At 52.9% G+C, this 22,678-nt stretch overlaps 1 protein-coding gene across 1 annotated transcript in view; it reads right to left on the minus strand.

Moving 5' to 3' along the window:
- Positions 1-232: 232 nt before the first annotated feature.
- The window catches only part of LOC135810265 (fibrillin-1-like), a 47,936-nt gene continuing 25,490 nt past the window's right edge, over positions 233-22,678 (minus strand). The window contains exons 7-10 of the mRNA XM_065323746.1: positions 16,679-22,051; positions 14,535-15,899; positions 6,250-6,436; positions 233-4,474 (exon numbers count right to left, since the gene is read on the minus strand). Of these exons, the coding sequence (XP_065179818.1) occupies positions 1,492-4,474; positions 6,250-6,436; positions 14,535-15,899; positions 16,679-22,051 (9,908 nt within the window). The 3' untranslated portion in view covers positions 233-1,491. The remainder of the gene's footprint in view (positions 4,475-6,249; positions 6,437-14,534; positions 15,900-16,678; positions 22,052-22,678) is intronic.

Here is a 22,678-nt window from a genome sequence, read left to right on the forward strand (position 1 = left end):
GAGAGAGAGCGAGAGAGAGAGCTAGAGAGAGAGAGAGATAGAGAGAGGGAGAAAGAGAGCGAGAGAGAGAGCGAGAGAGAGAGAGCGAGAGGGAGAGTGCGAGAGAGAGAGATAGATAGATAGAGAGAGAGGGAGGGAGGGAGGGAGGGAGGTAGGGAGGGAAAGAGGGAGAGAGAAAAATGAGTGAGTGAGTGAGTTAGAGACAGACAGAGAGCCCACTTGGTTAGCCATGGAAAGTATCAGTACCATTAATATTCTCAAGTACATGTGCTTGTTATCAGAATTCCGCGCTTCGAAGGACACATCAACGTGAGAATGCACTCTAGCTATTGCTGAGCACAACATATTGAAGGGCCAAGAAAATAGCTATGAAATAGTCCAAAATAATCCAGTTTAAGCAGATTTTTGATGGTGGAATCCAGTCTAAACAGATTCTTGGTGGTTGACTACGACTACGAAATGCTAGAGCCAAATCAGAACGGGTTGAGTGGATGAGAACACCTGCGAGCACTACGACAATATAGAAATAGAACTGGTGTGTGTGTGTGTGTGAAATCTGTGACGTGGATAGACAACGCGGAGAGGATGTGCAGCAAAATAACCTAGCAAAGAGGAAATGCAATGTTCATGATGTCAGCAAAACGAAGAGTGCTGAAATTCTAGCAAAGGGGAAAAGAAATGGTTACACGGTCAACAAAGAGTGTCGAAATTCTAGTAGAGAGCAAAAGAAACTTCACAAGGTCGGCACGACGAAGAGTGCCGGGCTGGTACAGCAGAGAAAGGCCACAGGAATCGATATCGACACGGCGTGCGATTAAATTCTAACAGCTCAGTGCCCAGCCTAGCGGGCTGGTGTGCAGATGAGTACACCCGCATGTGCTCATTTACCTAGCTATGGCCGCTGACGCACGGGGCATGCGACCTCCGCATGGGGCGGAAAAGAATCACAAAACATGCGAAAGACAAAATTATTTTAAGAGACGGAAATAATGACAGACACATTCAAAATATAAAGTTATACAATCAATGAAAGCACACCAGGAGAAACTATAGCACCCGCTCTAGTGCAGTGCACATCTAGAATAGCAAACCTGGAAGGAGAAAAAAGCAGTATTCAATGGCCTGTTGGAGAGATCTAAACTGGGCCTGTTCAAATGTGCGCGCGGAGAAAGAATGGGGCCCGTCTACTAGAGCTCGTCCCAAACTCCTGCACACAACCGGCATGTTGGTGTTGATTATAGTCTCGTTCCGTATCCTTATTCCTTACACTGGGCTAAAATTATAACTAGGTTATTGCCGACATCATTCGTTTGGCTCCCCGCTCGATCAATGCATAGGCGGGCGGCGAGGGATATTTGGGGTGAAGTTTGCCGGTCAAGTTCATATGCACTGGTGTTACATTAGTTCAATGTGCTGATAATCAGTTTCCAACGAATCTTGCATACAGAGTTTGTACATACACAGCTACACACTTCCTTGCCTGCTAATGGCTTAGAAGTCAAAGGACGGCGAAGAGGCAGGTCTGACGCTGGCCACATCGCCCTCCTCGACTCTGCTTTGGCTGCGGACGCGTGCCAGCTTGCTGTGGTCTAGCACTTGGTCGGCGGAGACTAGCGCGTATGGATCTTCCTCGCACCACTCACTTGCATCGGCAGTGGCAGCAGCTGCAGAGGCAGGGACAGCGGCTGTGGCGGCGGCAGCAGTAGCAGGCGACAAGTCTTGCGAGACGTCGCGCGACACCTTCCTGGCGCGAGCCAGGCCCATGCTGGGGCTGCGCGTGGCCCTGGAAGACTTGCGTCGCGCCGTTTCCCGTACGTCGGCCGTGGCCACAAGCTCGGCTGTCTGAACATTGAACAAGGCCATCGTGCCGTTGGCCGTCTCAGTCACCTCGTAGATGCTTTCCTCCGCGTCGTCGTCCATTGGTACCCCAAACACAGCCATGGGTATTTCAATGCCCTTTGCGGATTGGTAGATCAGGTCGCCGTCGTCGGCCTTCTTCACCGTGTTCTTCGGCGGACGCCTGCTGTAGAGCTGGGCGCGCTCCACCTCGGTGCCGCGCGACTGGGCAACGAAGCTACGCACCTTGCCCTGGCGCACGGTAGCCACCGGTGTTGCGGAGTCGGCCTGGAACAGACCAATCTTGCCTCCGCCGACAACCGCAACGCTGCAGCTCTCGGCAATTTCCTCGCAAATGTCGGCGTCGAACACGGAGAGCGGGATGATGGAGCCGGTGTAATCCGTGAAGGAATAATCGCCCTCCAGATTCTTGAAGACGGCTTTGTATATGGTGTCCTTGGTGCGAGATGCTGACGAGTAGTTGCGATTCACGCTGGCATAGTCGGATTCCACGTACGCTGCCAAGTCCTTGTCATCCATTGTATACACGTTAGCAATCTCTTGCTCCTCGGCCGTTTCCGGGGTTTTCGTTGTGTTCAGAACCTCGTCCTTCTTCTCGTTCACCGCGCTGAAGCTGGTCTTCTCCTCGCGAACGTCACAGGTGGCCACGAGTTTTATGTTGCCCTTCTGCAGCAGAGTGTAGCGTCCCGTTCTGTCAAGGGCTACTTCGTACGCCGTGTAATCATCCATATCAACGTCACCAAACACGGTCACCGGTACCGGAGTGCCATTGGCGTCGAGGAAGATCACTTCGCCGTTGGGCTTCCTCACCAGATCTCTAAAGTTTGCGTACAGCGGCTCCAGGTCCTTAGCGGTTAGGACCGGCGAGGCAGTGAACAGTCGAGACATGACGGTCGGATTGAGGAACGCAGATTTGTGGATGTCACCTTGACTAGCGGTGCCCAAGAACTCTGAGGTGGTGTTGTTGAAAAGGGCGTAGCTGCCATCGGGACCCGGCGCGGCAAAACAGTGCACGAGGTCTCTCTCGTTGATCGCAGTGTGGAATGCGGACAGCGGGACGAGCGTGCCCTTCTGCGTCTTGAAGATGTAGCGGCCCTGGATCTTCCTCAGCATTTTGTTCTCCTTGGGCTTGGGCGGCGCTGGCGTGTTGGAAGCCTCGACTACTGCTGCAGAGGCCTGTGGGTCGAGTGTGGTGAAGGCGGCTATTGATGGTGATCTGGACACGTTGGCACTTCCAGGCTTGCTGGACGTCTCGACGTCGGGCTCCCAGCCCAGCTTTGTGATGTCGACGTCAGTGGACGGCTGCTGAATCATCTGATGCATGGCGCTGGACTTGCGACGCGCCGCGTCGCTGACGAACGAGAATCCGTCGTCCTCGTATTTCTCGTGTGGAATCACAAACTGGCCAGTGCCGTCATCATCATAGACATCTTCCGAGCCATTGCCGGCGGTAGATTCAGATCCCAGCATCCTGGCCATGCCGGACAGCTTCTTCGGAGACGTTGCATGGCGTATACTTTTCGGCAAAGTGTTTTCATAAACCGGTTTGAAGGCATCCGTATCTTCAAAGCCATCCACGACACTGTCCTCGGTTACGTTCCTCTCCAGAGACGGAAGGGCGCTTACCTGCAGAATAGTGGACTGAAGCATGCTAGCAGTTTTCGATGGCTTCCTGATGTTCGCATAGTCCGATGTTGGCTTTCCTGCAGAATCCCTGCTGTTGGTGCTTGTGAAGATAGCGTTTGCAATCAGCGACGACTTTGATCGACTTCTCTTGGTTTTCTTCACCGCCGGGTTATCGTCGCTGTCCGATTCGCACGGCTGTGCAGCGAGAGTGAGCACGTTGGCGACGGAGGTGCGCCGAGAATTGCTGGCGCTGAACGGCGAGCGCGTGGCAATGTGAATATCCTGCCACGCCTCGCCGACATCCCTGCCGTCATTGTCGTCAGTCATCGTCACGTCCTCCTCCTCCTGCTGCTGCTGTTGCTTGCCACGCGACTTCTTCATGTGGCCGAGCTTGGGGCGCGATGCACCCTTGACGCCCGCCGTCTTCGGGCTGTCGGGGATTCCGTCACCGAGTCGACACTCGTTCATGTTCGACGCCGCGAGCGTGGCTTGACTCAGCGGCGCCCAGCTCTCCTGGTCGTCGTTGTTCATGTAGTCATTGAGCTCGGCCATGCTGTGAGCGGACATGCGCGGCCCATTGGCCCCCAGCATACTTGCGTCCACCGACTCGCGACTCTTCGGGAATGACTTCCCACCGGCCGCGCCCAGGGATAGCATAGAAATGGCGTCGCTAATGTGATTATTGTCGTTGCTATCCGCGTCACCGTCGTCATCCCCCCAGGCATCATCGTCATCGCCAACCTCCTCGCGCTTGCTCAACATCGACGCAATCTTGTTGTAGAAGTTTTTCTTCGACAGGTCCTGGTCTTTGTTGATCTGCATGTTTAAGCTCTTCAGGAGGTCATCAATGTTCATGTACTCGCCGTTCACGTTCTTCTGGCCCGGCCCAAGTTCACCATAGTCGTTTCCGCGGTCAAATACGCTGGTCTCATAATCGGTATCAGCTCCGTCCTTGCGACGCTTTTGCGGCAGGTTGAAGTTGTCGTAATCCCTGCAGGCGCACCGCAACAACAACAGAAATAGAATGTACTTCTCGCTCATTCTACTATTGTCTCATCTTCTATTGGCTGGTTCACTAAAACCTTATATGGCCACACCTTTTTCTCTCTGTTTCGCGTCCTCGCGCGCATGTATTGCACAACCGGAGTTCCCCAAAAAAATTGAACATGCTTGTACTCAGCTCACGCTTACATACCGGTACACGTACATGTACCTGTGTGTGTAAGCTGGGCCGCAAGTCACGCAATCATCATGTCTCCCGTGTTTGGAGCACAAGCATGGCAGAAGCGTGCCTTCCCATCCAGCTGATAATGCTGACACAGTTTGGCCAGTTTTTACCAATCAGTAGAGTTTGCATTGTGCAATACACTTACGTTGCGACATTCATTGTATAGAAATGAATACACTCATGCATGGATGCATGCATGAACAGTGCCGGGTCCTTAGTTCGCTCCACTGTACACAACTGCAATGCATGTACAATGGTTTTGTCCGCCCCCCTCATTGATTTCATCGAATAAGGGGCCATCCTTTTAAACATCGAACTTTTTCACCAAACAAATTATTTTAGTTTAGACCCAACACCTCCCTCCCTCACCCTCAGAACGTAAAAGATGTTGAAATTATTCCGGTTTGTGAAAAAGTGCGATATTTATGGATGACCGCTATATTTAAGGTGACGCAAAACATCGAAAAAAACCGGTGTGGCCTAATAATTATATTGATGAGATAAATTGATTGATTGCTTGCTATTGACCGCCCCCCCCCCTTGTTTAAATCATTTTTTAAATATTTTTACGACTCGTATAGACACACAGACACATGTGCACACATACATGCTCATATACACGTAATAAAAACACAACACATGCACAGGTGCACACCTACAAGTATACAAGCCCATACATACATGTTTACATGCATACACCAACACACGAGCCCAAATCCCCCCCCCCCCCCTCCCCCGCCACATAAAGGTGCACACATGCACAAACATACACATGCACAAACATACACACGTACAAACATACACACATACACACGTACAAACATACACATGCGCATACATGTATGCTCGCACACACAGACTCGTAACTACAGTGAAAACTGTCAAGGCGATCACTCGGATAAGGCGAGCACCTGCCCCAGAAGACCACTGTAACCAGGACCAAGGGATGCTATTACAAGTCAAATCACCCTGGATAAAGAGACCACCTGTACACGGTAACCACATTTTGAAGGTCCCTTGAGCGGTCGTCTTAGACAGCTTTCACTCTACAGTACTCGTAACCATGTACCATATATACGCCCCTCGCAAGACAAGCACGCAAATCTGCAAATGCACTGGATGTGCACCCACAGATTTTCTCTCATAACACCCACCCACACACACACACACACATACATGTACGCCCTCCCCCCCCCCCCCCCCCCCCGCCACCCACACACGTACAGTTGCCATCACCGGCCAGGGCCGGAGGCAGCTTCCGCGGAGCGGTGCGGCCGAAGGGCCATCTTTAAGGGGGTCTGGGGGTTGTCCCCCACAATTTGTTTTGGAATTTAGACGGCAAATCCTGAACTCTGGGCGACTCCCTGCACAAAATCAAACATCGAAACTTTTTCTCCCCTGTTTTGGACGTTCCACGGGGACCGACTTTTTGGGAAGTTGGTACGGCCATAGCCGTACCGGCCGTACCAGTGGCGCCGGCCCTGCACCCACGGGGCGGCACACAAGCACCCGTGTTCACGCATCCGATCAGCACTTACTCTGCAGACGCACCGAGCGGCAGAACCATAGAACTTGCAGCATGGACCATGCCTGCACCCTGTCGTCGTTTCACAACCAGGACCACAGCCATGCAGACAAACGCCAGGAAGAGACCAATGCCCACAGCAACGTAGATTGCTGGATTGGTCGTTGACTTGCTCTTTTCACCACCGTTGTTTAGCTGTCCTAATGCACCGGAAACACACACAACAAGGTAGCAGCAGCCAGCAGAGCGCGCACAGAATAACAATTAATATTTCCCGTAGCTATGCAGAAGACGTTACTTTAGTAAAGTCTGGCGCTAGCCAGGGTCCACCCAGCTTTAATTTGGTATTTGTGTGTTTGTTTGTGTCACGCCTGGCTCTATCCCGTATCTGTCCCGTACCGTACCGTACCATCAAACACAGCTGGCCACATACAGCTGGCCGCAATATTCAAATAGGGCTTTCAAACGCAAGATCATAACGTGAAGCAACTTGGAAGAATGGGTATTGTTGCGTTACTGCAACAGCACTAAGGATAAATGCCCATGCACACTCTCTCAATCCAACACAACCATCACACTCCGGTAGGAATTACAAACTATACTTGATGAAGACAGAAGGAGAAGTCCCGAACACCAGGAACAGAGTAGGCATGTAAACAGCACAGGCACGCAACAGTTACCGCTGGTGCATGCGAGGTGCATGTGCGTACGCGAAGGTGTGAAATAGGAAGCGGGGTCAAATTACATATGGATGCACTATGCCAAATATATAGGCACAGGTAGGTGACTGTACATCTCCCCCCGAAAAAAAATGCGAACGGAGGGACACGAGAAAGTGTGGAGCAAAGGAGAGAGGAAAAGGAACAATAGCAGTTCTGGAGCGGGTACCAACGTGAGCATTACTCAGAATGATAGAGAGAAAAAAAACATGAAAAGAACACAGTCATAGTTCAACTGGAACACATGGAGTAAACAGTGTTACTGTGTTCAGGTATTGGCAGCATAGCGTTGCGGCGCATGGCGAACACGGCTGGATGGTGGTCGGCGACCGGGTGGCAGAGGCTTAGCAACTCTAGGAGACTGCGGCACAGGCAGAAGAGGTGGCAGAGTAGAGTTAGCTGGTAGTTGCAGGGCAACATGCACAGGAGCCGGAACACCATACTCAACCTCATACATGGGCTCAATGGAGGAGGGTGAGCGGGAGGGATCAGGGCGTTTGGCTGGCGTGGATGGCAACGCACGCACGTGGCGACGATTTCGGCGGACAGATGACCCAGGAGTGAGGTCGATCGTGTAAGAGCGTTCGGACAGGCGGTTCTGGACGTGTCCTGTTTTGTCCATATCGGGGACATACACAGGAGCACCAGGGGCGAGAACAGGCAGCAGTCGAGCACGGTGGCGTTGATTGTAGCGATCAGCCTGCCGAGACCTGGAAGATGTTTCTTTGTCGGCAAGGGCGGTCAAATCGGGCCAGGCTGGAGCAGGGAGGGGTCCTGGTAGCCGGGAGCGGATTTGGCGGCCGAACAACAGCTGTGACGGTGAATAACCGTTGGCCAATGGCGTAGACCGGTAGGCCAAGAGAGCGGAAGGCAAGTCATCATTCTTGAGGATGAGCTGCTTGGCTGTCTGAACGGCACGTTCTGCAGCGCCGTTGCTTTGGGCGAAGCGAGGACTTGACGTGCGATGGGCAAACCCAAGCTCGGCAGCAAATGCACGGAAGCTGGCACTAGCAAATTGTGGACCGTTGTCAGACACTAGCGTGTGTGGAATACCATGGGTAGAAAACACGGAGTGGAGAGAGGCAATCACAGCGGCAGACGTAGTAGTGGTAAGTTGTTTGACTTCGATGTAGCGCGAGAAATAGTCGACAACAACTAGGTAAGTGGATCCTTTGGCTGCGCACAGATCACACGCGATCTTTGACCATGGAAGAGATGGGAACTCGGACGAGATGAGCGGCTCGGCTGGGTTAGGACGGGCCTTGGCACAGGTGGCACAAGACATCACATACGACTCAATGTCCGTAGACATACCAGGCCACCACATCACAGCGCGCGCACGAGCACGACACTTACCAACGCCTTGGTGACCCTCGTGAGCACTGGCAAGGGCGGCGTTGCGCTGGGATGCAGGGATGATGACACGTTGGCCACGGAATATGAGACCATCAGCAGTTGAGAGCTCATCACGAACAGCGAAGTACGGGCGGAGGCTAGCGGGGACCGAGGTGGGCTTGGCTGGCCACCCGTTGAGGATGAGGGCACGGAGGCGACACATGTCGGCATCAGCGTTGGTCGCGTTCCGAACGTCGACCAGGAGCGGGTCGGTGGAGCAATGCGATGTGACGGCAGACACATGCAGCTGTACTTCATCAGCAAGATCACTAGTAGGCGAGGACTCTTGCGGAGCACGGGATAGGGTGTCGGCAATGACGAGTGATTTGCCGGGCACGTGGATAGCGGTTGGGTTGTACCTCATCAGCCGCATCAGGAGTCTCTGGCATCGCAGAGGAGAGCGGGTGAGATCAGCGGAGTTGATGAGAGGCACGAGAGGCTTGTGGTCAGTCTCGACTGTGAACTGAGGACCGCCGTAGATGTAGTGGTGGAAATGCTCGCATGCCCAAACGATGGCGAGACACTCTTTCTCAATCTGGGCATAGCGCTGCTCAGTAGGTGATAGAGAGCGGGACGCATAGGCAACAGGGCGCCAGCGGGAGCCATCAGGCTGCAGGAGGACAGCACCCAGTCCGTAGCTACTGGCATCAGCACTAATACGGACGGGCTGGTCGGGCGAGAACAGTGCCAAGCAGGGAGCAGTAGTAGCGAGTTCCTTGAGGCGACAGAAGGCAGTTTCTTGCTGGGTGTCCCACTGCCAGGCGGTGTCGGCCTTCAGTAGAGCACGGAGCGGGGCACTGACATTGGCCATATCTGGCACAAACTTCGACAGAAACGTGAACATACCCATAGCACGGCGTAACTCGGGCACATTGGTCGGTGACTTCAGAGCTTGGATGGCAGACACCTTGGCTGGGTCTGGGCGGACACCGTCAGCACCGATGAGGTGACCCAGGAACGTCAGGGACTTCATACGGAGGCGACTCTTGGCGGGGTTGAGGAGTACGCCTGCAGAAGCGAGAGCTGCGTGGACAGCAGTGAGGGCAGCATCGTGCTCAGCTAGAGTGGCACCGAACACGAGGATGTCATCCATGAAGACGACCACGTTGGGAATGTGCCCAACGATTTCCAGTAGGCGACGCTGGAAAACCTCTGGCGCACTGGTGATACCAAAGGGTAGACGGTTGAAGTGAAACCGGCCAAACGGTGTCATGAACGTAGTGAGTGACGCACTGTCGTCAGCAAGTGGAACTTGCCAGAACCCAGACGCCGTGTCAAGCGACGAGAAGACCTTGGCTCCGGACAGCTTGCCCAGGGTGTCTTCGATGGTCGGCAGAGTGAAGTGTGAGCGCTTCACGGACTGGTTCAGGCGTTTGAGATCCACGCAGATGCGGACGGAGCCATTCTTCTTGAGCACGGGCACCATGGGCGCACACCAGTCGGTCGGATCGGTGACTGGAGAGATGACTCCCATCTGGACCATCCGGTCAAGTTCGGTCTTGACCTTGGCTTGCAGGTGGATGGGAACTCGTCGTGCGGTCTGGCCGTGATATGGTTGGGCATTGTCTTGCAGCTCGATGGTAGCTGCAGGACCGGACATGCGACCAATGACAGGAGGAGCGGACGGAGGGCTTGCGGATGCCTCGGATACATCGCAAGACAGGAGGTTCAGGTCCTGGCACACACTGCGGCTCAGGAGGTTGCTGGGGCCATTAACAACAATAACACGGAAAGTGACGTTGCGGTCCTTCCAGGAGCTGGCAGCAACAAATGCGCCGTGTATGGGTAGAGGTTGGCCGTCAGGTCCAGTGACCTTAGTGGAGATCGGGGTGAGCTTAGGTTGAGGACTGAGGCTATTGTAGGAAGGCAGTGACAGGAGTGTGCAGTCTGCGCCAGAGTCCAGCTTGAACAACACTGACTGGCCATTGATGGGGAGCTCAACAAGCCAGGGTTCAGTTGAGTCAGGAATGGATACTGAACTCAAAACACAGATACTGGGTTCCTGTGACTCGGATGAAGCACTACCCATAAAACAACTAGCACTAGCACTAGCACTAGCAGAATCACTCACCGGATGGTCAGACATCTCACTCGCGCCCACTTGACGAGAGCTACGACACACTTTGGCAAAGTGACCACGACGCTGGCACTTACGGCACTCGACGGACCAAGCAGGACACTCGCGGCGCGAGTGACCACTGGATGAGCCACAGCCGGAGCAGGGAGCGCGCGGAGCAGAGGTTGCTGGAGGGCCACGTGTCGAGTAGCTAGGCGCGGACTGGCGAGATGCAGCGGGAGCATTCTTCGGTCTGCCAGTTCCACGAGATTGTTTGTGATGTCCGCGAGCGACAGCGGCTGCGACGGAGGGCTGAGTGGCTGCGGAGCGTTGAGTGGCTAGCTGGATTTCGAGGGTCTCAGCTGCCTTGGCCTCCTTGAGAACATCGGCGAGGGTGAGGGAGCCTATGTCCTTTTTCTGCATCGCCTTACTCACTTCAGAATCAGCCATGTGGGCGACGAGGTGATCGCGGATCCGTTCTGACGGCTTGTCGAAACGGCATCTCGCCGCGACAGAGTGGAGTCGGCTTGAGAACGTGGCTACGGACTCACCGGGGAGCTGACGGAGACGAGCGAACTGCGTCCGTTCGTGGATAACATTGTCCGCAGGTGCAAAGTACTTGTCGAAAGCATCGACCACTTTATCGAAGTCGTCCTTGTCGGAATCTTGGGCGAAGGACAACTCACGCTGGAAGATATCATCCGCAGTTGGGCCCAGAGAGTAGATGAGAGTGGAGATTTGGACATCTGCGGATTCGGAAGAGAGTTTGGTAGCAATCTGGAAGCGTGTGAATCGGCTTTTCCAGCGGGGCCAATTCTCAGGTGCGGAAAAGTCGAAGCTTTCAGGGGGCTGAAATTTCGCCATGGCGAGCGGGTCCGGTGGCGAGGGTTCGGGGTACCAGTTCTGACACCAAGTGTTGCGTTACTGCAACAGCACTAAGGATAAATGCCCATGCACACTCTCTCAATCCAACACAACCATCACACTCCGGTAGGAATTACAAACTATACTTGATGAAGACAGAAGGAGAAGTCCCGAACACCAGGAACAGAGTAGGCATGTAAACAGCACAGGCACGCAACAGTTACCGCTGGTGCATGCGAGGTGCATGTGCGTACGCGAAGGTGTGAAATAGGAAGCGGGGTCAAATTACATATGGATGCACTATGCCAAATATATAGGCACAGGTAGGTGACTGTACAGGTATGACTGCGAAGTGTACGGGGGAATGCATGTAGGGCGATAGTGCGGGTTCGAATTCCAGGATATGCCTGAAAAAAAAATAGGAGAATTGAAAAATTTATAACATCCCTATGCTTTTTTTGCCGTCATCAAGGCGGTAGACGGTGTCGTATTACCCTTGATCGTACCTGTCCTGTACCTATCCCGTACCGTACCATCAAAGACGGCTGGCCACAATGCATAATTCAAATAGGGCTTTCAAATGCAAGATCATAACGTGAAGCAACTTGGAAGAATTAGTATGTATGCGAAGTGTATCGGGGGATGCATGCAGGGCGCGCGATAGTGCGGGTTCGAATCCCAGGTTATGTCTAAAAAATGGATTTTTTAAAGAATATATAACATCCCTATGCTTTTTTTTTGTCTAGATTATCAAGGCAAAGAAGCATAGCGTAGGGCCCTGAGCTTCCAAGCTCTCTCGTATGTTGACCTTTGCAGCGCTAAGGCCTCGGTAGAGCGTGCACAGAATAATAATTATAGACCTTCGCGGCGCTAAGACCTTGGCAGAGCGTGCCCAGAATATGTTGACCTCTCGCTGTGCTAAGACCTCAGCAGAGCATGTACAAAACATGTTAAAAGGGAAGTTAAGCCTATAATCAAACTTCTAATTGTAGTCTTCGGGGTGCTGAGTCGAATGGTGGTGGTCTGAGGAAGCTGAGACGCTCCGTTCCTCCTTTATTTCTCAATCGAACTCGCGTACTTCCAGCGAAACTGGGTGACTGCGCCCTACTACAGTAGATGGGGATGTGTATAAAAATGTCACTAAAAGCGCCATCAAGAGTAGATAAACAAGAGTGTGCAACTCCGGATCTCTCCTGCACAATCTGCAGATACCCCGCGCCCACGGCGGAATTTTTTGTTTTCGTCACCTTTTTTCAGAGAAACGCGGCTTTGCCGCAGAGCAGTGTGAGAGCACGTGCTGGGCACGACCTTGTAGTGTAAAGCCCAGCCAAGTGCACGAGGGAAAACTCTCCAAAAGGCTCGCAGCGCGTGCGTCGTCGAAAAGATTACGTCAACAAAAAATTCCGCCGTGGGCCAACCCATCCGCGAGTTGCACACTCTTGTTTATCTACTCTTGGCGCCATTTTGTTCTTTTAAAAGCACAGTTGACCGCGATTGGCCCATATGTTGTAGCCTTTCGGACGCTGAGTCGACTGGTTTTGGTCCGAGAAAGCTTCTTTGCAGCGTTCGGCCTGGATTCCCAATCGAACATACCGTATTTCCGCAAATAGTAGGCCGGTCTACTATTTTCTCAAACTCGTCCTAACCCGGCCTTATAATTGAGGACGGTCTTGTATTCGAGGACGGTCTTCTATTCTTTCAACCCAGTTTGACCCCGGTCTTCTATAGAAGTCACAAGAGTACTTCTTTCGCGTATTGCAGGCTATGGTCGAAAGAAAAAGCTACAAGGACTGGCAGAGCGTGATGGCGGAGTCACAAGAAACCAGAAGATGTGCCACACATGCCACGTGTAGTTGCAGTGTTGTACAAAATGGCAGCCGTCGCACTGCGCATGCGCAGCCGTAAGACTCATTTAGCAGGCCCGGTCTTCTAATCGGAGACGGTCTTGTATTTTTTCAATCGCCCCCTGCCCCGGCCTTGTATTCGAGGAAGGCGTTGTATATGAGGACGGTCTTTTATTTGCGGAAATACGGTAGTTGAATAGACGGTCCCATGCTCATGTGTGTACAAGTCACCTGGTCACCGTGCCTGCAGGCTACAACTCTTGGGCGCGTTCCTGTCGTGTGAAAATTGTACCCTGCAGGCACGGTGACCAGGTGACTTGTGCACGTATGAGCACGTGACCGCTTATTCAACTATGTTCGATTGGGAATACAGGCCGAACGCTGCATCGCAGCTTTCTCGGACCAAAACCAGTCGACTCAACGTCCGAAAGACTACAACATATGGGCCAAGCGCGGTCATCCGGTCTTATAAAATGGCGCTTTTACTGACAGTTTGCATACAAATCCCCATCTAGTAGGGCGCAGTCACCCAGTTTCAGTGGAAGTGCACGAGTTTGATTGGGAATGAAGGAGGAAGAGAGAGTGACAGCTTCCTCGGACCAAGACCATTCGACTCAGCACCCCGAAGACTACTACAACTGGTGAAAAATTGATTTTAGGCTTAATTTCCCATTTAAATTTGCGGTGCAAAGACCTCAGCAGAGTTACCGTATTTCCCCGATTATAGGTCGCACTCGATTATAAGTCGCACCCGCATTTCAAGGTTTGAGAAATAATTATAGTTTTGATATAATTGACTTCAGTAGTAACTTAGTAAGTCATGCTCGATTGTAAGTCGCACCCCCTTTTCACCCTTCATTTTTAGTGTAAGAAGGTGTAAGACTTATAATCGGGAAATATGGTAACCTTGGCGATGCTCAGAACTCAACGGAGCATGTACAAAACTTGTTGACTCTCGCAATCCTAAGACCTAGGCAGAGTGTGTACAAAACATGTTGACCTTCACGGCGCTAAAACCTCAGCAGAGCAAGTGCATACGGTAATAATTATGTAGACGCTTGCACCGCTAAGACCTGGGTGCGTTCCTCGACACGTTCCCCAGACCCACTACACACACAGGTCTCATGCAGCATATTGACGGGTCATCCTTGTACAAGTACAGTCAGACCTCGCAATAACCGCACACATCCGGTTTCCACAAAAATACCCGGATAGGCGGGGGAACAGCATATGCTGTAAATGCTGTAAATCGGTAGCCAACGATTTTCTTCCGGATGGCCAGGGATCCGGATAAAAGAGGACCGGATAAGCGAGGTCTGACCGTACTGCCTTGGGATACTACCGGAACGTCTTTCAATAGATCCACTCCCGAACAGTTGTTCAACACACAATACCTTGCCACACAAACACAGTGTCTTACCTATGAGGCGGAGCGCTGTGCAGTTGATACCGTCACCGGTGAAGTCCGACAGGCAACGGCACGTGTAGTTGAGCGCCGGCATGCTGGACGTGCCGTTGCCAGAGTGACAGGTGGCAAACTGGCTGCAGTTGTGCGTCCTGGACAGGCACGGCTCCTGCACGTCGCAGCCACCCGCGCCGTCGCTGGCGAAGTAGAGCGGACATCGGCACGTGTACGAGCCGTCTGTGTCTATGCAGTCGGCCGGCTGGCGGCATGCGCTCAACGTGCGGTTTTCACATTCGTTCACGTCGTCGCAATAGTCGCCGTCCGCCGATTCCCGTTCGTAGCCAGTGTTACACGGACAGCTGAAGGAGCCGTTGGAGTTCACGCAGTACGAACGCTTTGCCGCACACGGAGACGACTCGCACTCGTCCACATCCATGCAGTGCGTGCCATTGCCCTTGTACCCGGTTGGACAGGAGCATGCAAAGCTGCCGGCAGTGTTCGTGCAAATACCGACCGCCGTATCGCAAGCATGCACTCCAATGCTACATTCGTCCACATCCTCACAGTGAGTCCCATTACCAGTGTATCCTTGCTTGCACGAGCAGCCAAAACTACCAGCTTTGTTCATACAATCAGCGCTAGTATCACACGAACCTTTCAATTCACATTCATCCACATCATTACAGGTTGCATTCAAACCGGCCAAGAATCCACGTTCACACGAACACGTGAAAGAGCCATAGGTGTTGGCGCAACGACTGTTTGGAGAACAGGAGTGTGGCCAAGAACATTCATCAACATCCTGACAGTGTGTGCCATTACCATAGTAACCAGCACGACATATACATGTGTAGCTACCCTCGGTGTCATTACAGCTGGCATGGCGGTCACATAATGTACTGCCGAGAACGGTCACATCAGACTTGGTGGAGTCCTCGGCGATGACTGCTTGGGTCAGTGTGCATTCGTCAATATCGATACAGAACTGTCCATTTCCTGTATAACCTACAGAACATGTGCATGCATAGCTTCCTTGGGTATTGTTACAGTCGGCATTTCTATTACACTGGTGAGCTGATGATGATTGTGATGGGAGTTGACATTCATCAACATCTGTACAGCTTGTTCCATTCCCAGTGTAGCCAGTTGAGCAAGCGCAGGAGAAACTTCCGACGCTGTCTGAACATTGTGCGTTCGGAGAACAGCGGTGCTCGCCATTCTGACACTCGTCCTCGTTGTCGCAGAACAGTCCGCTGCCTCGGTAACCCGGCCTGCATGCACACGTGTGACCACCCGCGGTGTTGGAGCAGGTGGCGTTGGCGTGGCAACCATGGCTGCCATCCAAGCACTCGTTGGTGTCCTGGCAGTGCGTTCCGTTTCCTGAACGAGCGACAACAGCACAAGTGGAATAAAAGGGTCATGAAGTGAATTCAAATCCAGGTCTAGGCCTGGTTGTTTGAAACATGCAACCCAACAGACAATGTGCATCAGATCTAGTGTGTATGTGTCTTGTTTTCTTGCATTCACGTCTAGTGACATGCAAGCAACTATCCTCGCGATGGTGTTTTGACCATAAAACTATTAAAGCGATACATTGGTTAATGTGCGCAATCCTGATGATGGCTCCGGGCCGAAATTTGGATCAAGATGTTGTAATTTGCAGCAAAGAGACCACTTGAAGATGGTGTGTGTAAGGTGTTTCATTTGATACACTGGGCTAAAAAATACACCGCACAAATAGGCAAGACGTTTCATTGGATCTAGTTGTATCTAGTTCACTTGAAAAGCATGCACGTAAACCGGTTTGTGAAATTTCTTAAGCACCCTGCCCCCCCCTCTCCCCTGCCCCCCTCTCCCCTGCCCCCCCTCTCCCCTGCCCCCCCGTCTCCCCTGCCCCCTCTCCCCTGCCCCCCTCTCCCCTGCCCCCCCCCTCTCCCCTGCCACCACAACCACGTAGCACAGTGTTATTACAGGCGCGTGCGCCGGTGCCCTTCAAGGGGGGGGGGGGTTCCGGGGCCTCCCCGGGAAATTTTTCAAAAAATGAAGCAAAATCCTGCATTTTGAGCAAAAGGGGGGGGGGGGTCCGGGCACCCAGGAACCCATACGCGGCACGCGCCTGTATTATAACACAATGCTGGTCTCTGCAGGATAATACTCACCGCTGAATCCAGTTGTGCAGACACAGGAGTAGCTGGCCTCGTTGTTCCGACAGGAGCTGCCGTTGTTGCCGCAGAGACTGAGCGACGGCGGACTGGCATTACATTCATCAATGTCCGCACAGTGCTCTGCCCCGGTGATTCCAGTAGCTGTGGCCGAATACCCGCTCTTGCACTCACACGTGTAGGAGGCCACCGTATTGCGACATTCGGAGTTGGTCACGCAACTCGCGCGTCCCAACAAACACTCGTCCACGTCCGTGCAATTGTGGCCTTCGACCGCCGACGTGGATTGATAGCCGACATTGCAGCTACACTTGTAACTACCAACAGTATCTGTACAGCCAGCGTTTCCATCGCAACGATGTGCGCCAGTCGTGCATTCATCTATATTCGTACACAGTGTTCCATTGCCACTATACCCACTGGCACACCGGCAAGCAAACGAGCCCTCCTTATTGGTGCACTCGCCGTTAGTGTCGCACGGATTCGTGTAACACTCGTTCACGTCTTCACATCTGCCGTTGCTAGCCTTCACGTACCCAGCGACACACGGGCATGTGAAACTGCCGTTTGTATTACTGCACGCTGCGTTGTTGCTGCAGAGACTGCTCGACGGAGGACTGGCATTACATTCATCAATGTCCGCACAGTGCTCTGCCCCGGTGATTCCAGTAGCTGTGGCCGAATACCCGCTCTGGCACTCACACGTGTAAGAGGCCACCGTATTGCGACATTCGGAGTTGGTCACGCAACTCGCGCGTCCCAACGAACACTCGTCCACGTCCGTGCAATTGTGGCCTTCGACCGCCGATGTGGATTGATAGCCGACATTGCACCTACACGTGTACCTGCCAGAGGTATCTGTACAACCGGCGTTTCCATGGCACTGGTGTGCACCAGCCGTGCATTCATCTATATTCGTACACAGCGTACCATTGCCATAATAGCCACTGGAACATCGGCAAGAAAACGAGCCCACCTCGTTGGTACACACACCGTTCGGGTCGCACGGAAGCGTGTAGCATTCGTTCACATCTTTACAACTGCCTTTGCCGTCGCTAGCCTTTACATAGCCGGCGATGCACGGGCATGTATAACTGCCCTGTGTGTTACTGCACGCTTGATTAGTCACGTTACACATGTGGCTTCCCTGATCACACTCGTCAACATCATCACAATTCGAACCATTGCCGGCAAAGCCCAACTGACAGCCACAACTAAAGGAGCCAATAGTATTCGTACAATGTCCGTGGTGATGGCATGGTTCGACAATACACTCGTTGACATCAGTGCATACAGCATGGCCATCGGCTACAGCCGCGAAATACGAATATCCATTGTTGCACTTGCAGGTGAAGCTGCCTCGTGTGTCCGTGCAAGCGGCATTCGAATCACATGTGTGAGTGCCGAGCATGCACTCGTCAGCATTTCTACAGTCGGACCCGTTACCTTGGTAACCATTGTCACAGGCACAGCTGAACGAGCCGACATTGTTCGTACAGGCTCCGTGATCGTGGCATGGTCTGCGGTTGCATTCGTTCACGTCTTTACAACTGCCGTCACTAGCCTTCGCGTAGCCGGCGATACATGGGCATGCGTAGCTGCCCTGTGTGTTACTGCACGCTTGATTAGTCACGTTACACATGTGGCTTCCCTGAGCACACTCGTCAACATCATCACAATTCGAACCATTGCCGGCAAAGCCCAACTTACAGCCACACCTAAAGGAGCCAATGGTATTCGTACAATTTCCGTGGTGGTGGCATGGTGCGACAATACACTCGTCGACATCAGTGCATACAGCATGGCCATCGGCTACAGCCGCGAAATACGAATATCCGTTATTGCATTTGCAGGTGAAGCTGCCTCGTGTGTCCGTGCAAGCGGCATTCGAATCACACGTGTGAGTGCCGAGCATGCACTCGTCAGCATTTCTACAGTCGGACCCGTTACCAAGGTAACCCTCGTAACAGGCACAGCGAAACGAGCCGACGCTGTTGGTGCACGTTCCGTGATTGTGGCACGGTCTGCGGTCACATTCATTCACATCCTTGCATGTGCCATTGCCGTCGCTAGCCTTCTCAAACCCGGCGTTACATGCACAAGTGAAGCTACCCGGGGAGTTGCTGCACGTTGAATTGCTGGGACAGTTCTCACCCAAACACTCATTAATGTCGCCGCACATTGTTTTCCCGTCTCCACTGTAGCCATTGTTACAGCTGCACTGAAACGAGCCAATGCTATTCGTGCAGGTACCATCGGTGTGACACGGCTTGTCATAACATTCGTTTACGTCGCTGCAGCTCCTGCTTCCGTCCTTCGCCGGGTAGAAGCCCGGAACGCAGGGGCAGGAGTACGAGCCGGCCGAGTCGACGCAGCTCGTGTTGGCGAGACAGGCGTGCGTTCCCTTGGCGCACTCGTCCACATTCGAACACAGCTCGCCGTTTCTGACGTACCCTGTGCTACACGCGCAACTGTAGCTCCCAAAGCTGTTCGTGCACACGCCGTTCACTGGGCACGGCTTCCGGTTGCATTCGTTCACGTCCCCGCATGCGCCGCTGCCATCCGAGGCCGACATGAAGCCGGGATTGCACGGGCAAACGTAACTGCCCGGCGAGTCCGTGCAGGTGGCGTTTGAGTGACAGGTGTGAGCTGTTGGTGCTGTAAGGCTGCATTCGTTGATGTTAGTGCAGTTCCTGCCCGTTCCGGCATAACCAACTTGGCATTTACAGCTGTACGAGCCGTCCGTATTGGTACAGACTGCGTTACGACCGCACGGTGCGCTGTTGCATTCATCAATATCCGTACATCCTCCACCGGTCGCAGGCGCATAACCGACTTTGCAGGGGCAAACAAAGCTGCCATCCGTATCGCTGCAGTTGGCCTGGGCAGGGCAATTGTCAGTTTTGAGAGTACATTCATTAACATTTGTGCAGTGCGTGCCATTTCCCGAATAGCCGAGCTGGCACAAGCACTGGAACGATCCGACAGTGTTTTTGCAGTTGGCGTTTGCGTCACACGGCTTTCTGTTGCACTCGTCCTCGTCGTTGCACTGAACCCGTGCGTCGCCATAGTAACCCGACGAGCACGTACACTCGTAACTGCCCACCGTGTCGACGCAGCGTGAGTTCGCGGCGCACAGCCTGCCCAAGGTCGTGGTGCCAGTGGCGGGAAGCGGAAACGGAATGAAACCGCCGCCGCCTCCTTCGCCTCCCTGGAAGGGAATCAGCGGCGGCTGGGTAGGAATCACCATGGTGACGTTACACTCGTCGATATTGGAGCAACGAACGCCGTCTCCGGTGAACCCGGCGCTGCACGTGCAGGTGAAGCTGCCCACGCTGTTCTTGCATGTTGCGTTGGCGCTGCAGTCGTGTGCATCGCTGCTGAGTGAGCATTCGTCGTCGTCAACGCACTTCTGTGCGCGGGTCTTCACGTAGCCGCGGTTGCAGTGGCACGAGTACGAACCGTTTGTGTTGCGGCACACTGACTCACTCGGGCACGCCGTTGGGTCATTGCATTCGTCAACGTCAGAGCAGCTGTTCCCCTCGTACCCAGGGGTGCAGTGGCACTTGTAGGAACCGATAGCGTTCTCGCACCAGGAGCGTTGCGGGTCGCAGGCGTGCAAGCCGGTAAAGCACTCGTTGTCGTCACGACACACGGGCGTGGTGCTCACACTGCTGCCCTGTGCAGTGTCGTCGGCGTGCGCGGAGTACCCGCTGGCACATGGACACGTGTACGAACCGTTGTTGTTCGTACACACGGAGCCGGCGCCGCAGAGCTTCTGCGCTCGCGTCCCCTCGTCCAAACACTCGTTGATGTCCTGGCAGGTGTGGCCGTCACCCGAGTATCCAAGGCGACAGCTGCACTGGTGACCGATGAGCTGATCGAGGCAATCGGCGTTCGGGCTGCAGCTGTTCAGCTTGGGCGAGGCGCATTCGTCGATTTCCGTGCAGCTCTGACGGCCATCACCGGTGAATCCCAGGTTACAGGCACAGGAAAATGAGCCAGGGCTGTTGGTGCACTCAGAGTTTTGTATACACGGCAAGTTCTGGCACTCGTTCACGTCCACACAGTTGTTGCCGTTGAGCTCGAAACCTAGTCGACAGCGGCAGTTGAACGAGCCTGGCGTGTCCACACAGGTGGCGTTGCGGCCGCAAGCCGGCCGTCCGCTCGCACCACTTAAACACTCGTTGATGTTCACACAAGTGCCGCTGCTGCTGTCCAGGACATAGCCGTAGTGGCATTGGCATGTGAAGCTGCCTGCCGTGTTCTCGCAGCGCGAGAGCGTGGGGCAGCTGGTCACATTCCTACCGCACTCGTTCACATCCACACAGCTGGTGGTCGAGTCGATCGAATGTACATAGCCGCTCCTGCAGCCACACGAGTAGGTTCCAAACGTGTTGTTGCACGTTGTGGTGGTCAAGTCACACTTGTGAGCCGATGTGCTGCATTCGTCATTGTCCTGGCAAACCTGCGTGCTGCTCACGACGGCCAAACTTGTGCCCTGGTGTACGCATTCGCATTCAAAGCCTCCGGGTACATTCACGCACTCGGTGTTCAGTCCGCAATTGTGTGCACCGCTGCTACATTCATCGATATCGTCACAAGATACACCAGAGTAACCAGAGAAACAGTGACACGCGTATGAACCATTGCTGTCCATGCAGTTTGATGTTCGTGGGCAAGTTTGCACCTCAATGCACTCGTCTATATTTTCACAGCTTGTTCCATTTCCAGTGAAGCCAGCCTGACAACTACAAGAGTAGCTACCTTCAAAGTTACTGCAGTCAGCGCCAAGCACGGCGCATTGGTGTGTTCCGGACTGGCATTCATTTTCATCATCACATGTGTACCCGTCACCAACATAGCCAGTTGGACAAATGCAGCTGTGAGTCGAAGCCGTACTTGTGCTGGTGGCGGCGGTACTAGGGTTGGGTGTGCACGAGGCTCTGCTATCACACGTTCTACCTTGTCTCAGGCACGGGTCCTTGGGATTGCACAGTGTACCGTTGCCCGTGAATCCAGCCTTGCAGCGACAGCTGAACGTTCCCGGAGTATTTTGACACACGCCGTTATCTGTATTGCAATGATGCGTGCCAAGCGAACATTCGTCGTCGTCGATACACGCCGTAGCGTTATCGGTGTACCCAGTTGCTGGGCACTTACACGCGTAAGAGCCGTAGGTATTGATGCAGAACGACGGCGGTTTAAGGTGACAGCGATGCGTGCCCAGGGCGCATTCGTCCACAGTGTCACACACACTGCCATTGCCAGTGAAGCCAGCTTGGCAGTTGCACGTGAAGGACCCCGGGGTGTTGTTGCAATGCGCTTTGTGAGAGCATCCCGCCCCGCCATTCGCACACTCGTCAATGTCTGCAACAAGGACCGGAAACAAAAACAGTCACATATATAGGTCAGTGACAGATAGAAATCAGAACTCAGTCTAAGTCATGTACAGTCGACCTATCCTTATAATGATATTAAGTTTGTGATTTGGTTTGACAGAAAAATATCGTTATAAGGGTAATAATTATCGTTATAGGGTAATATCGCTATAAGGGTAATATCATTATAGGGGTTATCGTTATAAAGGTTATATCGTTATAAGGGTAATATCATTATAAGGGTAATATCATTATAGGGTATTTAAACAATCGACGAGGAGACAATAGTCGTAAAATGGCAATAAATAAGATAAATTGTGCACTCATAACAACAGCAAAAATGAAGAAAGTCAAGTTCCATAACGTTTTCTTGTGACTGTCATCAGTGGAACGCCGTCACATAAAAATGTAATAACTAAAACACACACTTATATACATGTAGCTAATATGGTTTCAGGTAGAAATACAGCAGCTAACAAGTACAAAAAGCGAAGTTTGCACCTTTGCAATGTGTGAATATAGTGTATGTGAGAAAGGTAGTGGCAGATGAATGTGATACTGTGTGAATGAATGTAATGGTGCGTGTGTATTACTTGAAGAGTGTGATTTAGTGTGT

This window comes from Sycon ciliatum, chromosome 2, assembly GCF_964019385.1.
Source record: "Sycon ciliatum chromosome 2, ocSycCili1.1, whole genome shotgun sequence".
Taxonomy (NCBI): domain Eukaryota; kingdom Metazoa; phylum Porifera; class Calcarea; order Leucosolenida; family Sycettidae; genus Sycon; species Sycon ciliatum.